Source organism: Ptychodera flava, chromosome 14, assembly GCF_041260155.1.
Source record: "Ptychodera flava strain L36383 chromosome 14, AS_Pfla_20210202, whole genome shotgun sequence".
In the NCBI taxonomy this organism is placed as follows: Eukaryota; Metazoa; Hemichordata; class Enteropneusta; family Ptychoderidae; genus Ptychodera; species Ptychodera flava.
In genome coordinates this window covers 16,212,487-16,232,765 of record NC_091941.1, presented here as the reverse complement: position 1 = coordinate 16,232,765, position 20,279 = coordinate 16,212,487, and the positions used below count along the sequence as shown (strand labels likewise).

Sequence of the window (20,279 nt, the reverse complement as noted above, 5' to 3'; positions counted from 1 at the left end):
GAATGATGAAATTTGTGGCTGACACGATACATTTTAGGCAATGATGAGCCTGTGTCAAAATTCAAAAACACACTGACCCCATCTATTGGACATTTCAAAAACATGGTGACCCCCCTATCACTTAAGTCAAAATCAGGGTGACCCCCCTGAATCCAACGCCCCCCCCCCGGCCGAAGAAACTGACCAGTCCCTAGCTCCGGGCAGCCTCAAAATTCTTCAGTGCAAACATGCAGCGCCTCTGAATATTTAATATCATACAGATCATACTATTAATAAATCTTGTGAACACCTCTTTGCATGCAGGGTTCAGCTGCGCGAATAGAGAATGTCGTGAAAACTTTTCAAGACTACCGAACAACAGTCTTGAATTGGGACAGCAGTGACAGATCTGCACGTGGGACAGCGCAGATCCGCGGCTCGTCGGAAGATACACTTTTATTAGTTGTGGGATTTACATTCCTGCTAAAGCAATTCTCCCATTGGTCCCAAAATGAAAAAGGAGTAGACCAATCAAAGATAGCCTTACGGACAATGCGATCCAGGACGAAGTGCACTGGCGCAAATATTTTGATTTCAAAGGCAGCATCGTATATTCCCGGTGCACACCTCTCTGTGGATTCAGGGAGTTCGTGAAGAACTTTCTGAAGAGCATAAAAGATATTTTGCGGGTCTGCTGAGCTGCCTGCTGAGAGATATCCAAATAGGGGAACGCAGAATTCTACTTTTCATGTTAAGTTGGCGTTTGCAGTTGTAAATCATAGGGGCGGTCATAAGTTCTCTGCAAAGCTTGTCTGTGATTGGTCCGTTCTTCTTATGTTTCACTGCGATGCCTGCTCCGACTTTGTTCAATAGATGCGTAAATTCTATAACTAATGGTATTGCAAATTCTGACGAGCTGCATTTCAGCTCAAATTTTACACCGCCCCATTTGCAAAATTTTAGCTTATAGCCGGCATAGCAGGACAAGTCCCAGATGGAGCTCAAACTCGCGTCGGTGACATAATGGATCGTTGCTAAGATTTGCATTCTAGTGCAATTGTAATACTGACGATGAAATATCAGCTGGGTGTTTTAACTCTTTGAGCGCCAAAGTCAATTTTTGTCACCTCTATAAAATATACTCTAGTCAATATTTTTTTCAGATTTTTGCAAAATTTTGATGTAAAACTGTAGCAAATGAAATGTGATGTCTATTTGGTCCAAAAGTATTCGAAAAATTACAGAAAAATTCTCAAAAACTGGTAAAACGTTGTATTAAAATTTTGCAGGGAAAAATTCCGGCACTCAAAGGGTTAAAGATGGCGAATACTATTGCAAGAATAGCTTTCTTCAAAACTATCAGTCCGAGAAAGGTTTCCATATACCTTGATTTTTTGCATTTTCACTGCTGCTTTAAGACGAAATGCCAGCCCTTAAACATGTAGTGTGCTTATTTAGACGAAAGGTATTACTATTTTATAGTTCGAAAAAAAATCCTTTACAAATTACTGTCAGATTGTACGCATAAAATGAGAGTTGCTAACCTATTGATCATATACTATTTGTCAAAAGCACAGAGAAAAACTACTGAGTCAGCTTTTTTGCAGGTTTTTCTGTGTGGAAAGGAATAATCTTGGTATTTTATCTTGAAATCTAGCACGATGACAGCACTATTTTGAATATAATTTTCACAGTAACTTTTCATAGTAAGTCTTTGGTGAAAGCTTCAAGAAAATGACAATTGTTTTTTGCATTTCTAAATGTAAACCTGTAGAATTAGCTTATCCTGCACTACGTCCATGGGTTGTCCCCCACCTTAAATCGAAATATCATGCGAAAAACAAATGTCCTAACCTTGAGACGCTTGGCGACGGCAGTCATTGGGTCGTTAAAGCTGTATGTTTCCATGGTAACCAATGTCATATTCGCTGCCAGTAGTTCCTCGGCCAGACGTTGTGCAGGCTGGTGGAGAAAGAACATCATCATGAAAGATTGCGCTGTTGGGAAGAAGCATGAATATGGCCCAATACATGGCCCAACATTACATATAAGGTCAATCCGCTACAATACGTCATTGCTATGAAAACATCTTAAATTCAGTAAATTTTTTGTACTGTAAAAAGTAGTCTGATATGTTAAAGGGTATTAGGTCGAATTTAATGCAAACGAAGAAAACAAATTTAGCGGTGCTATTTATGGTTTCGTAGGGGGGAATAAATACAAGTGAGGTATATTCAAGGTCCTTTATGGCACGACACGCACTACAATAGCACTTAGAATTGACGTCAACGAAATTTGGGCATAGTATGCCTTACAGTTAGTGTAGATAAGACATTAAAATAATACAGCCTACATACAGCACTTAGTGTTCTTTATATTACATGGGGATCTGCAGAGAAAATGTACGATGTTGCCTTTGTAATGACTGTTAAAGAAAACGTGCGTTAATTGAAGTTGCAGTGTCAGTTTTGGGGGTGGGTGAGAGCGAGAGTGGACCGCTTTACAACGGTTACCCTCCGTTTGATTTCAAAATGGCTTCACACTAACATTGATCTCCCATTGTATACAGTCCTACATTTCTCATCACAGCGCAAAAAAATACGTGATTAAGCCCTCTCTCTTTGTATTGATAATAAAATGGAATTGAGTCATCGGTTGAACAATTACTTCTCGTGCTTTTGAAAGCTTAGCCACAAAGGTTTCACCATCGAACGTGATGTTATCACCATGTTTTGAACTTCTCGTCAATGGCGGCTTGTATAGTTGAACACGATTGGAACTAATTAGGGAGAATTTGATATTATATTTTTTCAAATTTCTCAAAAGAGTTGGATGCCTATAGCTGAATGTTGCATTATTACAAATTACTCATAAAAATAAGTACATTGCTTAAAGAGAAAAACAGATGAGCTTACATTTGCAGATTAATCCGGCATTTGTTCACTATCCAATTATCTGAAATTAGTTCCAATCGTGTTGTTGTTATGTACAGGTCTCTTTAATATCTGAACATAAATCAGAGATGTACTCTTTTTATTCAATAGTAAAAGTACAGTAATATTTTAAGCAAAACGAACACCAAAAGGCTTACTGTGTTGAAAAGTGCCAGATCCTGGTGAACTACCGCAGCGCGTTTCCAACCAAAGTATTTCATTAATTCGATTTTAGCCTCCGTGAAAGTTGTTGACGCCATCCGAGTCCGATAGTACAATGGGAAACGTGCCCTTTCGGAAAGATCCGCATACGTTGCCGTTGGTCCAACCTGTTGAAAATATTATTCAAAGATCAACGCATTTATCTTGTTATCATTCAGTTAAGGTAGTTCGAGCCTCGAAAGTGAAAGACTAAAAATTTTGCTCACACTTCCTTCTCTTATTAAAGCAAGAATAAAAAATCAGGGGTCACCGTGCAAACTTTGGTACTAGAGAGAAAAATTACCTAAGATTTCCCGATATTTGAAATTCAAAATGGCCGCCATCCCTGTGTTCAATCTATGGGGAAAAATAAAAATTTTCGATTTTCGAAAAACTAAGATGGGGAAAACTTTCCTTTAATCAAAAGCTTTAAAATGAGCCCCAACAAGTGGTAGGTCAGAAGAGAATTGATACAATGTGAAAGCCCGAATTTGTGTCCCCGAGGCGCGTTCTACTTTAATGAATATGTAAAACAAAAGCAGAATATATTATGCAACTAGTAAGCTTATTGTGTAGATCAAGAGGGAGACTCTGAATCTAAAACATTGTCTTGAAAGGAAATAGAACAGTATTTCAACGTCAAACTCTGTCCTTTTTAATTAAATATCAGTGCACTTTAAAAAATGGTGCCTCGGCAAAAACACATTTACGATTAAATGATCTTCCCTTCCAAACTTCATAAATCATTTCCTATTATTCCATTATAATCCTCTTAAAATGAGCTGTGTTCTTTGTTCGAAAGGCCTTCTTGTGTTGCCAGTATTTAAGATACTAAGATCTTAAAGAAAGAAAGAAAGAAAGACATCGTCACGATTAAAGCGGATTTCAAACGAGGTAAATGAATAATTTGCCCCAGGTGTAGATTTCTTTTTTGTAATCATAATCAGACACCACTCTACTTCATCGCATTTCCGACTAGTAACGGATATAACGGCGTGAAACAAACAAACTAACACTCAAACATATTTATACCCATAAGGATAGAGGGACTGTGATATACCAGAAGAACAGAATTTCAAGAAATAATCTTTTTATTCTTGAAATGCATAGATTCTGATGTGGAAAAAGTGCTGGTCATATAGATACATGTATTGTGTTTTTGACCAAAATATATCAACGGAACTCGACAAGAGATGTTTGAAAATTCTTTTCCTTCATCTGATCACCAGAAGTTTGTCTGGAGAGAGGGCAAAATGAATCCGTTAATAAACCAACTTTAGGTATTAAAACTTCGAATGGCAAACTTTTGACTCGGAGTAACCTAAGAGTCGGCATTCTGCTTAAATGACATTAAAGCCGCCTCTTCAAAGCGAACAAAGCAATATCACAAAGTCGACGTCGACTACATGTAATTTCCCAGTTCTGTTTTGACCTGCGTTCTTCAGATTGTAATTTTGTTGTTCTGTTTTGACCTGAGTCTTTCTGTTTTGATTTGCGCTCTTCAGTTTGTAATTTCGTCGGTCTGTTTCGATCTGCAATCTTCCCTTTGTGATTTCGTCCTTCTGTTTGAACTACGTCGTTCTGTTTTGATCTGTGCTCTTCTGTTTGTAGTTTCCTCGTTGTTTTTCCAGCGACGTTGTGTTTTGATCTGCACTATTCAGTTTGTAATTTCGTCCTTCTGTTTTGACCTGCGTCGTTATGTTTGATCTGCACTCTTCAGATTGTTGTAATTTCCTCATTCTGTCAAGGGCACTCCGTTGTTCTGAATTGATAGTCTCAATAAGCCAATGTATGATAATACGAACTTTGATGTTGACATAAGGGACCGTTCAGTTTTTACGGCCGGGGGGGGCGGCAAAATCCAGGGGGGGGGTTATCATAATTTTGGAATCCAAGAAGGGGGGTCATCACTTTTTCACTGGTAGGAAAGGGGGGGTCACCACATTTTCAAAAACATAATACCTACAATAAAGTCCACTTTATGCCATGGCCTTGATTGACCCTCTTTAACGGCGGGCAGCCTTTGGCGGCCCAATACAATAAATATACTTTATGTATTACCATGACCCTCTTAGCGGGCAGGCGCCTTTGGCGGCCCCACTCCAATTAGGTTTACTTCATGCAATGGCCATGATCGACCCTCTTTACCGGCGGGCTGCCTGCGGCGGCCCACTACAATAAATTGACTTTATTGTAATACCCCATGACCATCTTAACGGCCGGACGCCTTCAGCGGCCCTGTTCAGTAAAGTTTACTTCATGCAATGGCCATGATCGACCCTCTTTTTACCAGTGGGCCACCTTTGGTTGCCCACTAGAATAAAGTTGACTTTACGTAATGGCCCATGACCCACTTAACCGGAGGGCTGCCTTTGGCGAACCACTCCAATAAAGTTTACTTTATACAATGTCCATGGACATAAGTTGTCTATGGAAATAAGTTAAAATTGCCTTACAGTCGTCCTAATTAACAGACGTTTGCATGGATGTGGCTGAGAAGTTTGTACACTGGTATCTCTGCTACACGAATAAAGTGGAGTTCAAACCGGAGTTCAAATCCAAACCGTGCGGGTAAATTTGACATATGGGTTTTGGTTATTTTTCAGTGGGGGGTGGGGTCATCAAATTTTTCGTCTGACAATGGGGGGGTCATCATTTTTTCGCGAAAAATGCAGGGGGGGTCATCATTTTTTGAACACCGGCGACAAGATTTTGCCGCGCCCCCCCCACCCCCCCGGCCGTAAAAACTGAACGGTCCCTAACTTTGTAAGAGGATTGACAGTGAATGCCGTTCAGAATGCCAATGACAGAACGTAACTTGGTCGGGCTGTGGTGCATAAACGTCACAATGCAAGTAGCCACATCAACAGCATTCTATCGTTGCTAACACGGAACAACGTCCACGCAGTATGCGTATGTACGCTAAGGCGACCTAGAGGTGATTATTTTCATCTGGATGCTATGCTCAATTTGGAACAGATACTTTCTAGTGGTAGCTCCTTCACCGAATTATTCAATTTTATGTTGCTTGTTTGCTGAACGTTTCATCTATGTTTGTGATGTCAAACTAAAAAACTAGTATTGTAAACTTTAAAACTTTTATGAGTGATATTTATAAAAAAGAAAGGTATATTTCTTGTTATGATAAATTAGACAAACATGTCAAAAAATGGGGTGATATTTTAGAGCTGTCAAACACATGAAAGCTTAAAAGTAGACAGAACATAACAGCTGTTTTTTGGTACTTTTTGTGTAACTATTGTTATCTGTATCTTAAAGTATGATTTTCCATCTTCAAGCATCCCCCTAAAACATTTCATTGGGCGATTTTGTATGTGGATGTACACGTTGATGTTATGACTGCACTAAAAAAAGATATCCATGTGACCACAACAGCGTCCTATTAAGCGTTGGATGTTGTCAGACTCGCGTTTAACCCATATCTTACTGCGCATTTAGCTTGAGGACACCTGTGAAGTCAGGCACACTTCAAAGGTTTTTACACAAGGCAGAGTTCTTATCAGCGCGTAGCGCGTATTCGAAGTGCGGCGGATAATGACAAGTATAGTGTCGCTATGATTGCAGTGTATGGCTGCTCTATGAACATGCACGCGATGACAGCCATGCAATTAAGCACCCCTAAACTGTCGTCTGCTCTCCAGCCTCGGAAACGTTAGATACATATTCTCGGTAATATTGTCAGTGAGTTTCATGTCTAATGTTTAAAAAATAGGCTACCTCTTCCGGACGTTTGAGAGGGTAATAGTAGACAAACTTTAAGTACTTTACTTCATGATATTTCATTAGATTCAAAGCGACAGTGGTTAAGGTAGAATGCCCCTCCGGGACAGATATTTTGACTCCCAAATTTTTACAATGCTTTCTGATCTACCACTTGTTGGTACCAATTTTAAACTCTTGAGGTAACAAACATTTCCAGTTTATTTTTCGGAAATCGAAAATTTATTTGTCCCCATAGAGTAAACAGTGTTTGCGGCCAATTTACATTTAAAATATAGGTAAATATCAAGTAAATGTGTTTCTCTAGTACCAAACTTTGCACTATGGCCTGTGATTTTTATTTTTGATTTGGTGAGAGTACGGATGAAGATTCATTGAGGAAAGTTTTAGCAAATGTTTAGGCCTAAGTCCTTCACTTACGAGGCGCATACTACCTTAAGTAGTAATATGGTGTGTGTTGAAACTCTGGAGACATACAGCTACTCGAACTAATGAAATGTTTGCCATCTTCTTTGTTATAAATATATTTTAATTTAAACCATGTGACAGCCTGTCGTAATGATCGTAATCGCAAAGAGCTTGATGAGTGTATTGTTGGATCTCTGATCAAGAAGTAAAAAGGACAAGATGAAACAAAATTTGAGATGAATTACCGGAGTCTGCTGTTGTGATGCAAATTAGAATAAAATTTATATTGAGAGCAATCAATACTGAATCATCGGTTTAACGCACGCAGGTTAATTAAAGAGACTACTGAGCGCTAGAATGATGATTACGCCGAGGAAATAAATCATGTGGTTCCAGTTACCCGATTTACTTACTTTTACCGACTCTAAACGTTTTGAAGCCGTGTGGTATGGAAATGTGTGAGTGAAATATAAAGAATGCCATTAAGGCATTGGCAGTCAATGTGTATATGTGAAATGACAGAGTGCAGGTCGCGCGAGCGTACGTACGCGTACATACGTGAACATTGTTCCCTGTTGGCAAGAAAAGAATGCTATCGATGTGGCCACTTGAATTTTGACGTTTGATCTGCACCCTTCAGATTGTAATTTCCTCGTTCGGTCACGGGAACTCTATTGTTCTGAATTGATAGTCTAAATAAGCTAATGTATGATAATACGACCTTTGATGTTGATATAACTTTGTAAGAAGATTGATAAGTGAATGCCGTTCAGAATGCCAATGACAGAACGTATCTTGGTCGGGCTGTGGTGCATAAACGTCACAATGCAAGTGGCCACATGAACAGCATTCTATTGTTGCAAACACGGAACAACGTTCACGCAGTATGCGTATGTACGCTTTGGCGACCGGGCGGTGATTATTTTCATCTGGATGCTATGCTAACTTTGGAACAGATACTCTCTAGTGATAGCTCCTTCATCGAATTATTCAATTTTATGTTGCTTGTTGCTGAACGTTTCATCTATATTAGTGATGTCAAACTAAAAAACCGAGTATTGTAAACTTTAAAACTTGTATGAGTGATATTCATAAAACAGAAAGGTGTATAGCTACTAGTTCTGATAAATTATATAAACATGTTAAAAAGTGGGGTGATATTTTAGAGCTGTCAAATACATGAAAGCTTTCAAGTAGACATAACATAACAGCTGTTTTTTGGGTACTTTTTGTGTAACTATTGTTATCTGTATCTTTAAGTATGATTTTGCATCTTCCAGCATCCCCCTAAAGCATTTCATGGGGCGATTTTGTATATGGATGTACACGTTGATGTTATGACTGCACTTAAAAAAGATATCCATGTGACCACAACAGCGTCCCATTAAGCGGTGGATGTTGTCAGCCTCGAGTTTAACCCATATCTTACTGCGCATTTAGCTTGAGGACACCTGCGAAGTCAGGCACACTTCAAAGGTTTTTACACAAGGCAGTACAGAGTTCTTATCAGCGCGTAGCGCGTATTCGAAGTGTGGTGGATAATATGAGGTTATACCACGATATCAGCGCTTGGTTGGGACGTATTGCCACGAGTGAGGGCGCGAGCCGCATCACACGAGTCGAAGACGAGTGTGATGCGGCGCGCACCCTCACGAGTGGCAATACGTCCCAACCAAGCGCTGATATCGTGGGATAACCGATTTATCATATGCCCATGACCGTATATTTATGTAAAAGGTAATTAAAAATAAAGAAATTTTATTAGTTTTTGTCAGTCTTTCGAAGGGACTATGTTTTTATATTCTGCCGCCGGTCTGAGCGCATTGATACATGTTTGTTTACAACAGCTGATCAAGTCGTCGATCGCATCGTGTCGAGTGTATACGGTCTAAACAGGATTATTTCAGCACAATTTACCGCAGTTCAGAAAAGGAATGGAGCCAATTTACTAATTCTGGTCACCGTCCCTGTGTTCTGGTGGATAATTATTACACGGACAATATTGTAAGTTTGAATTCACTTTAATAACTCTTGCTGAAACTTGGATGACGTGAACAGGAACGACGAAGTAGCGCGAAATACCACAGATTGTAAACATCAACTTTTAATTTTCTACAACAACCTGTCCTGTAACTCTCTTTAGATCTGAAATAAAGGAACGTTAAATTCATATGTACTAGTAATATGTTTCGTTTTATATCGGTAAATTTTGATTGAATGCAAGATGAACATCATAACATCAAAATCGGAAATAAACAACAATTGATGACGTATAACGTGCCGTATCAGACTGATATTTTACGTTCCACGTCACGACGCGTCAATATGTGATTGCAGTGTATGGCTGCTCTATGAACATGCACGCGATGACAGCCATGCAATCATGCAACCCTAAACTGTCGTCTGCTGTCCAGCCTCGGAAACGTTAGATATATATTCTCTGTTATATCGTCAGAGAAATTCATGTCAAATACAAAAAACAGGCTACCTTTTTCGGACGTTTGAGAGGGTAATTGTAAGCAAATTTTAAGTTCTTCACTTCATGATATTTCATAGATTCAAAGCGACAGTGGTTAAGATAGAATGCCCCTCGGGGACAGAATGATATTTTGACTCCCAAATTTTTACAATGCTTTCTGATCTACCACTTGTTGGTACTAATTTTAAACTCTTGAGGTAGCAAACATTTTCAGTTTATTTTTTCGAAAATCGAAAATTTATTTGTCCCCATAGAGTAAGCAGTGTTTGCGGCCAATTTAAATTTTAAATATCGGTAAATATCAAGTAATTTGTTTCTCTAGTACCAAAAGTTGCACTATGGCCCGTGATTTTGATTTTTGATTTGGTGAGAGTACGGATGAAGATTCATTGAGGAAAGTTTTAGCAAATGTTTAGGCCTAAGTCCTTCACTTACAAGGCGCATACTACCTTAAGTAGTAATATGGTGTGTTGAAACTCTGGAGACATACAGCTACTCGAACTAATGAAATGTCTGCCATCTTCTCGGTTATAAATATATTTTAATTTAAACCATGTGACAGCCTGTCGTAATGATCGTAATCGCAAAGAGCTTGATGAGTGTATTGTTGGATCTCTGATCAAGAAGTAAAAAGGACAAGATGAAACAAAATTTGAGATGAATTACCGGAGTCTGCTGTTGTGATGCAAATTAGAATAATATTTATATTGAGAGCAATCAATACTGAATCATCGGTTTGACGCACCGCAGGTTAATTAAAGTCACTACTGAGCGTGAGAATGATGATCACGCCGAGGAAATAAATCATGTGGTTTCAGTTACCCGATGTACTTACTTTCACCGACTCTATACATTTTGAAGCCGTGTGGTATAGAAACGCGTGAGTGGAATATAAAGAATGCCATCAAGGTATTGGCAGCCCAATGTGTGTATGTGAGACGACAGAGCGCAGGTCGCGCGAGCGTACGTACGCATATGTACGTGAACGTTGTTCGGTGCATGGATGTACAAAAATAGTGTTAGTCAGTTATCAATTGTCTTACAAAGTTATGTTAACATCAAAGTTCGTATTATCATACAATAGTTTGTTTAGACTATCAATTCAGAACATCAGAGTGCCCTTGACAGAACGAGGAAATTACAATTTGAAGAGTGCAGCTCATACAGAACGACGCAGGTCAATGACAAACTGAAGAGCGCAGATCAAAACACAACGACGAAATTACAAACTGAAGAGGTTTAGTGTCATTTTTGGCCACGGTATTAAGGAGCCGAATTATGTTAATAGCTGATCAGGGAACGAATAGTTCTGCATGCCAGGGCTGTGTGTTACCACAGACAAAGAGAAACACACACTGGAAACGCGGCACGCCATTTAATGTCATGGTCGTCTCGATAAATTATGGCCTTTTCAAATTAAAATGAGCTCCACATTTGTCAGACTTTTCGGAAATTTCGTGTGTGGTTGATTATTGCACGAGATTATGCGAAAAGTAGGACGATATTTCCCAGAGTCGATGGCGTCGTGGTGCCTGTCACGTAGCAACCATGTTTACTTTGTGTGCTTTTAAGGCAGAAACACTGCTTCACGCAAATCAAAATGTAAGACGCCAGTAGTTTCATAAACACTTCCTCCTATGACGAACTTGTAGAAGACGATATGATTGACCGTAAACCATTGAGTAAAATCGGACAGTATCGATAGCAGACTTTCAAAATTTGTGTAAAACACAATTATTACATATTCATAAAAATGTGAGAGGAATTTTTAAAATGATAAAACTCACCTCCCCGAGAAGCTCAAACTTTTCCCCATTTACGCCAGCACGCCAATTCCGCTTAGCACTACACAAACAACAATACGAACTTTGCCTAACATACTTTCGCTGAAAAATTGGCGAAAATCCGGAAACTAGCGAAGGCTTCATGTTCGGCACTCTTCGGAAAACAAAGTCGAGAGCTACCTTAGAGAAGGCGTACATGGAGGTGATTACGCAACCGCTTCACACCTTGAACAATACCCGTTTCTAGTCTGTTTCTCTTTGTTTGTGTGGTCATCTTCACTTGTCTGCCTTTCACGAACTTTTGTCTACAGTCTTCCGGATCAAACCTCATTTCCAAAATATCACACTTACAATTCACCTTTGTCTGCACGATATATGAAATTTACCCAGTTGCTTCCTTGAAGTTTTGGCAGAGGTTTATTTTACTGGTATGTTTCAGAATTATTAAAAAACATTAGCTAATATATGTTAATTTTTCTAATATACAAACAGTTGTAAAAGATTGAATATGCAACAGACAAGAAATTAAATTCCCTTTAACAAATTGAAAAAAGAATAAAAAATCAATAAGTGTCTATGAGTACTCTGCTTGTCCGTGGTCTATGTTGTAAAAAACCTTACTACAAATTCACATGTGAATGTAAGCAAATAAGGGCAGGATGCACCCCGGGACAGATATTCGGATTCTAAAACTCGTACAATGCGTTTTGTTTTTGGTTTACCACCCGTGGGGACCACTTTTGAAGCTCGTGCTCAATGAAATTTCAACCGACCTAGTATTGTGAAATAAATAAAACTATTTTTCCCTGTATAGTCAACAGAGATGCACGGCAGTTTGATTGCGGTGATATGTTTCTCTATACAAAATTTTTCACGGTGACTAGTAATTTTTTTTTGATTTCGAAAGGAAATAGTATAAATTTTTCTCGTGGGAAGTTTGAGCAAAAGTTTTAAGTATTCCAGTTTCGAGGCGAGTTAACCATTTACGAAATGTATCATTGCGGGATTTCAACGCAGGAAAAATAGCTTTAGATTCACAATGATCATCAAGGTTCAGGTCCCTCCCTTTGCAGACATCATGGTTCATTTCTCACCTGAACTAGGTTCCACCATTTAGCCGTCTCCGCCAGGGCAATGTCCTCCTTCGACATGGCGCTGCCAAAAATCATTATCTTCGTTGGTGGTGTGCCGATGTGGCTCATCAGATTGCGTATCGCGGCGCCTGGGTCGGCCTAACAAGGAAGAATGACAGGACGTTGATCACGAACAAACAGGCAAACAGAAGACGAAGATATAATACATACATACATAAATACATTTATATATATATATATATATAGAGAGAGAGAGAGAGAGATAGAGAGAGAGATAGATAGATAGATAGATAGATAGATAGATAGATAGATAGATAGATAGATAGATAGATAGATAGATAGATAGATAGATAGATAGATAGATGCTTTGGTGAGTCACGGTTTCTTGGAAAGGAACAGAATAGAAGATTCATTCAGGTCATGGAGGAGTCGGCATTGTGAGACAAATGGTTGTTAGGCAAAAATTAAATAAGCTGTATATTAGTAAGTTACACTTTCACACTTTTCAGAAAATAACGGGAAGTAAGTTTTGTGGAACAGATTGTGTGTCTTCAAATGCTAGAGTTTTATGACAAATATGTCGAAGTAAAGTTCGCAAACTAACTTAGGGTGGTAAATTATCGACCCTTCAGCAGTATAAAGGATCAGGCCCTTTAGATCGGGGAACCGATACGCCGCATGGCGAGGGATTCTACTTCTATCTAACAAAGGATTTGTGAGCGATGGGTATGATGTAGAGGCAATCAATTTTTGTAGTCTGTATAAACTGGCTCTTCCTTGAAACTTTGAGGATGTCGTGATTTTGAAAGGTCAACGCCCTGGAGGGATTCAAAAACATGACGCTGGGAAAAGGCGGCTACTGTTAGACAAGAGTGATTCTCGCTGAACTCTCTTGCCGCTATGCCGCTATGACAGGGGATCCCTGCCAGGCCAAGGTATTATAATTTTAAGGTTGTCTAATCTAAGTCTTGGAGATATCCAGGAAAATGGAAATAGACCTGTCATTCATAGCTGCATTGACAATGCAGATTTTCTGATGGAACAAAATTAATTGTATACGAGTAAATACTCGGAATTCGAATGCTTCATCAACTCTTAAACGTAATGCTTCGAACGGTTTATAAAGGTCACTGTGATAGATACAACACAGTATATGTACACCAACATTGTCGTGACTATTGACTGTCATTTGCGGATGCTTTAACAAACTCTGATAACAAATAATAAATGTTAACCGTGCGTTTTGACGAAGGAGAGTATGCTGGATGGGTTGTTCAACGAGAGAGTGACTTTCTAGGAATATTGGATAATGAACAGTTGAGAATTTGTTTAATTGGTCGCATCAATTGCAAAGCATACTCCAAGAAGCAATTCACACCTGTGCTGGGTTGAGTGATTCATTGACGAACGGTGCAACAAAAATATCTTAATGTCATTTTGCACGAATGGTCTATGTTATTTCAGGCATATTGGCGAAGTGATCGGACTTTCCGTCGCTGTAACCTTCATCGGCTTTTTGTCACCGTCCGTCTATCTTGAAACTGTACATGTGTGCCAGAACACGTTTGTGGGTCTTAGTTCGGCTAGCCTAACACTGTCACACTTTCCCACTGGTATAGCAATACCATGTATTCGTGACATAGATTACATAAACGGTTGCGAAATCAGTTCTATCGAATGACAACTCGTCTTGATGCCAGGGGGCCACACCGGACAGGCGTCATTAACTAATAGATGTAGCATGCCTAAGGACTGAAATCTGAGATTGCGTTTCAAAAGACACCGCAGTAAAATTGCATCTGTCAGGCCGTATAAATGGAAAACAATGCCGATAAATGAATGATGTACGACTGTTTAAAAGGGGAATTTTACCTTAACTCTCTCGTTAAATATATAAATGATGTGAGGTAATGTTACATTACATCACAACAACACCCTCGCACGATAGGCGTGAAATTCTACCTCATACAGTCGATGTATATTTTAAAATGAGATTGACGCGCTTTCGAATGGCATTCGTGTCATGTAGACGTGAGATATTGTCTTCAACCATAAGAGAACAAAACAGTCAAATGGGTAGGAATCCGCGTCCTTGAAATTGTTGACGGAAAGAATCATCGGGGCCAACAAATTTAACCGAAAAAGTGAACTTTGGTGCTGTCCATCGTAGAAATTCAATTGACTTGGTTCTCTATGCTGAAATGCCAAACGTTTGCTGATATGCAAATTAGTACTTGTGATATGCAAATTGGCATTGTCAATCAATAACCTGTCCAAAATGTTATTTTGTCGAATTTGTTGAAATTTCGGTCCCTTCCTCGACCATTATTGAACTGTAAAAATGACCTCCATGGACTATGTAGATGTGAATTTCTCGTTTATGACGCGCAATGCTTGACAAGCACAGAACCGAGCATTGTGAATCGGACAACTTGGTCTCACAACGGCCGTATGGAAAAAGAGCTCTTGGCATTGAATTGTATTCCCGTAAATAGAAACAAATATGCAAACGAGGTATTAACCTAAAAATAAGTAGGAAAATGAATTCAACATAAAAATGAGATGTTTAATATGCAAACAATTACTTTGTATAAGTATTAATCTCTTAATCAAGCTCATTGTGAACCATATGATAAAGCATAGAGATAGAAACTGATAGCTCCATGGAGAAAGATTACACTACCATTTGTACCACAAGAATTGCATAGATCGCATGGAGCCGTTTCTAGCTCCATGATAGATCGCTTCTTCCTGAGTGATCACTAGTTAACCAATGTAGGTTAAGTTGCAGTTTTGTGTCTTCCTAAGAGATTTACTGAGGCATACTGTACTTTCTCTGCTGTCATTGAGTCGGCAATTCAGCACGGTTCACCCACCAGGCAGTATGTCAACCATAAAAACTCACATTACCAAATTGCCTGACAAATTTGGCCTGCGCATATCGAAGAGTTATTTTCTCAATTAAAAGTTCAAGCGACTAATCATGGCAGAGGCCCCTGAGCACGGTCCTATCGATTAGTGCACCCCAGTAAATGTCAGCCAGCGTAATTTTAATGCATTTGAACTTTAAAAACAAGTATGTAGCTACGATGTTATTCTTTCCAACGCCGACATTCCTCTCTCTCTCTCTCTCTCTCTCTCTCTCTCTCTCTCTCTCTCTCTCTCTCTCTCTCTCTCTCTCTCTCTCTCTCTCTCTTCGCGAGTCTATGACACCGTCTACAACAATATCTACCGTGCAATCGACCTGGGCACCTAAATGTAAATCTAGGACTATGACTGGGTCAATTAAACATGCACGTTAGTTCAAATATCTCTCCAAATGCCGATTTTGAATAATGTGGCACTTTAGAAATTGATTGTAGAACATCAAAATTGATTTCACTGAGGTTAACGGTAAAGCGGTGTTTTTCTAATACATATATCATGGATATTGACGCTTTTACACTCTTCATAAGCAAAGGTGTTATCCTCATTGATCAACTATCTTGCTTTTCACCTAAACCTAGAGGCACAATCTTCCCAATAATGGGTATTTGAACGATCAACAATATCTAGGAATAATGGATATTGATAGCCATTTACGCTTCCGAGACACGCAACTAGAGAATTTCCCTGATATTAAAATATTTTCGACTAATCAACTGGGCCGAACATAGTACACTGACTTTGAACACTGCTAAAATGTTGGAGAAGAAAATATTGCCATTAAATGGTAATATTTTTTTGGATTTTGCCGAGGGAAAATATAATTTCACTTAACCTAGTGTACTTGTGGTCATTGCTTCTGTCATCTGAAATACGCTGAAGCTATTTCCCCATTGAAAAGAATGGGCCAGAAAATATCGGTTATGAAAGTAGGAAGATATCATGATTATCACAATTATTTCTTGTAATTGGAATAGCCTCAAGCCTAAACTATTACACTCCACGGATTTTTAGAACAGAAAAGGAAAAAAAGTTGTTTTAAAGTACCTATTCGGCTAGAGAGAAACGGGATTGCAATAGGGTCAACCCAAGTGCAAACCCTGGGCATGTCAGTCAGACTACTTGACTTGTGATTAACATATCCCATTGCTCAGAGAAAGACAGCTAGAAGGATACAATGACACAATGATATGATTCCGGAGTGAATATTGACTGGATACTTATTCATCTCTTGTAAAGAATATAGCCTTTCTAAAGCAATATAGTTAGTCATAGGTGTGTATCACCTGGTAGTCGTTCGTGACGCCAAGCTGTTTGCAACATATGAATCAAAGTTGGAAAAGAAAGCGAACTTCACCTCAGTTATTTATTTATTTATTTATTTATTTATTTATTTATTTATTTATGATTGGTACAGGTTACATAATGTCACAGTCTCGACTCAGATCAATAAAACCATGTGTTTTCGTCGTACATGTTTTCATTGATTTTGTCAGTACGCTAGCCTAGTTGACTTCATTCGGCAAGACAAGGCATGACAAGATAAGGCAATACTGAAAGAATACAGGGCACAGGACTATACCTACCGTAAATGATCACAGTGACTGAATCAGTGTTAGAAATTAGAATAGGCTAAAGACTAAAACCTGTCTCAGAATCGTTAAAACCATCTTGATGTAATTTGGACGAGTGTGACGAAATATGACGAAACGAACAGAAATATTAAGGTAAACTTAAACTACCCTAAACTTTATCACTTTGAAGAAACAAGAAAATTAAATATCTTGCGAGAACAAAAAGGCGGAAAATGACCATAGTCCTAGAGTATATGTGTGATATTGAATAGTCTTTTATTCCAAGGGTTCTCCAAAGTTATGACCAATACTTAACAGTTATAGGCGATCTTCTAAAGACCGGGAGCTATCACTGTATGACCCAGGGGGCCATGTAGCAATTCCTATGATGGTTTCGCAAGCAAGGATGGCCGTACTTGTAAAAAAGACGTGGGGACTTGTGTTGCGTCAGTCTAGACGTCTTGTCTTCTGTCAAATACAAATGATCTTTTAGACTCTTCTAAGCTCTAGCCGGATGTCAACAGGGATTTCACTGTTTGTTCTGACGATGCACTTTTCTTCAGTTCATGTCTTCAGGCGTTTCTACTTCATATGATCGTTTGTCTAGACGTGATAACGAGACCGAGCACATTGTGCACAATTCCTTCTCGCCAAAGATCTTCTAAGAATAACTGCTAATGTATTACTCTGGCTAGACGTCCTGTCAGTATTTCCTTTTCTTTTGTCACTTTTGCTGCTGTTATGGTGTCAATATTTGTAAATGCTCGTACAGCAAACCCAACAAGATCTCCTAAATTAACTAGGGTTTCGGAAACGATTAAGTGATTTCTCTTGTGCGAATCGTCTACATATCTGCGTAAATCACAGGAAGGTCGAAATAACTAACGATCAAGATGGCCACTGACAGAAGCAGTAAGAGCCTGCTACCATGGAAACATTGGGGGATCATTGCATAGACCACCGAGGTTTCCAAGGAGCGGTTTCATCGAAGCCGTGAACTCAAGGTTTTTTTTAAAACAAGGTATACGCATAAGTTTTATTAATAGCGCGGATCTCTGGGATCTACCTTCATCGTTACCATGGCTACCATCGTTACTACTGTAGCACTGCATATCTTCTTTGATTCTGCGCGGATCGAGTGCAGTTAGCAGACTTGCCACACTCTGACAACTAAGTGTTTGTCCAATAGGGGTAATAATCTTTCAATTTTTTTCCGAAGTTGCGTCCACCTTTTTGCACTTAGGTTAGTATGCGTAAGAAAAAATTAAAAGGCCTGGGCTCTTGCTCATACTTTATATGAAAATCAGAAATAAAAATTCCGCTTCGCTGTGCAAATTTGATACCAGACACACAACTTAGCTTCAAATAATTGATATTTGAAATTCAAAATAGCTGCCATTCCTGTGTTAATTCTATGGGGAAATATCAAAGTTTCGATTTCCACGAACATGAAACGGCAATAACTTTACTCTCTCCGAGAGCTAACAATTGAAGCCATTAAACGCTGATGATAAGAAACGTATATTCGCCGATATGAAAACTTTCTCTCGGCATTTAATCTTCCCTTAAGCAAAGTCCTGACATTTATCGACATGGCTCCTCTAGGCACATTACTTTATCTGATCCTAGTCACAGGTATTCCTTTTTCCTACTTCCCACCAACGGGCATACGCAGTGCAACTGGATCAGGCTTCGGTTACGCGTACATTAGTCCAAGGTCGTTACAAAGATATTATCTTGTCTGATTCCATTCAAAATAAGCAAAAGGATAATTCTTGCCTACTTATATGCACGTCAGTTATTCGCAACGCTGATATGCAGTCTATTTATTCAGTTTGAGGTCTTGGTCTTTGGGAATAGTTTTATCTCAGGCGGGCCTGAAATACAATTTTGTTCAAAACAGTAAAATTTTAAAAAGGTTAGTTAGCATAATGCAACACCAGGGAACATTCCTAAGACAAGCTTTATACAAGTGTTCATTATTACACCTCACTCATTCAGCGTGCACTGCCATTGGTTAAACACGACTCACGTGACATGTAAAAGAACGTGATGATGCCCTCTGCATTTGATATTACATGGATGACGTCATTTTACTTACTGCGCATACTTTCTGCGCAAAACAAATTGTCGTTCGCTTGTTGTACTTTGCAGTTGGCAACTTATACTGTCATGCAGAGCTGTCACCGGCACAGTTAGACGATATTTTGATGCAAGTAAACAGCAAACGAACGAAAATGGCAACAAGGAATGCAATTTCTGTGTTCAGCGACTATGCAAGCAACAAATTTGGATACGCCACCGAGGAGATCGGCAAACTTTAGCAGCAACCCTAGACTCGGCACTGACAACATTTTACGCTGAGGTCCGGACTCAGAAGGCGAACTGTACTCGAAGAAGTCTTTGTGTTTTTTGCTTCTTTGCATGTTAGCTTGTTCGGTGTAATGAAAATAATAACACATGAGAGCTTGGGCAATATCACGATTTTTTGCCTGCCCTCGGGCTGGTGGTCATGATCGAAATACTGATGATGCCCTCGCCTACGGCTCGGGCATCATCAGTATTTCGATCATGACCACCATCCCTTGGGCAGGCAATAAATCGTGATATTGCCCTCGCTCTCATGTGTTATTATTTAACTAGTCACTCCCTTTTAGGTTGATATAACACTTCATGCAGACAGAATCTTCTCTACAAAAACAATCGTTTGATAATTGAATCATTAGAATAACGAAAAAAAGGAAAGAACGAAGTTGCAATGGATTTCAAAATAGGAATAATGGATTTTACCGAAGAGTCGTTTGCTACAAGTTCCAGGCGGTATCCAGGTAGAACGGAGTTATCTTTATTAATGTGTTCCAATGCCAATAGAGCGGCTGGATATAACCCCGTCGTCCAGGAAACATGCCTTCCAGTGAGAGCAAAGTGCCCGCTTATGTACAGGGGTATTTCTTCTCCTGCTTCAATACCTTCAAAAAATAAACAATTGCCAATAAGTTCGAGGATGGCATACATACATACATACATACATACATACATACATACATACATACATACATACATACATACATACATACATACATACATACATACATACATACATACATACATACATACATACATACATACATACATACATGTGCACCCATACACAGTTTTTA

At 39.0% G+C, this 20,279-nt stretch overlaps 1 protein-coding gene across 1 annotated transcript in view; it reads right to left on the bottom strand.

Annotated features, from left to right (window-relative positions):
• Positions 1–20,279, bottom strand: part of LOC139149549 (gamma-aminobutyric acid type B receptor subunit 2-like) — a 49,400-nt gene that overhangs the window by 11,922 nt on the left and 17,199 nt on the right. Inside the window, exons 2-5 of the mRNA XM_070721364.1 lie at positions 19,909–20,087; positions 12,620–12,757; positions 3,071–3,241; positions 1,834–1,941 (exon numbers count right to left, since the gene is read on the bottom strand). Of these exons, the coding sequence (XP_070577465.1) occupies positions 1,834–1,941; positions 3,071–3,241; positions 12,620–12,757; positions 19,909–20,087 (596 nt within the window). The remainder of the gene's footprint in view (positions 1–1,833; positions 1,942–3,070; positions 3,242–12,619; positions 12,758–19,908; positions 20,088–20,279) is intronic.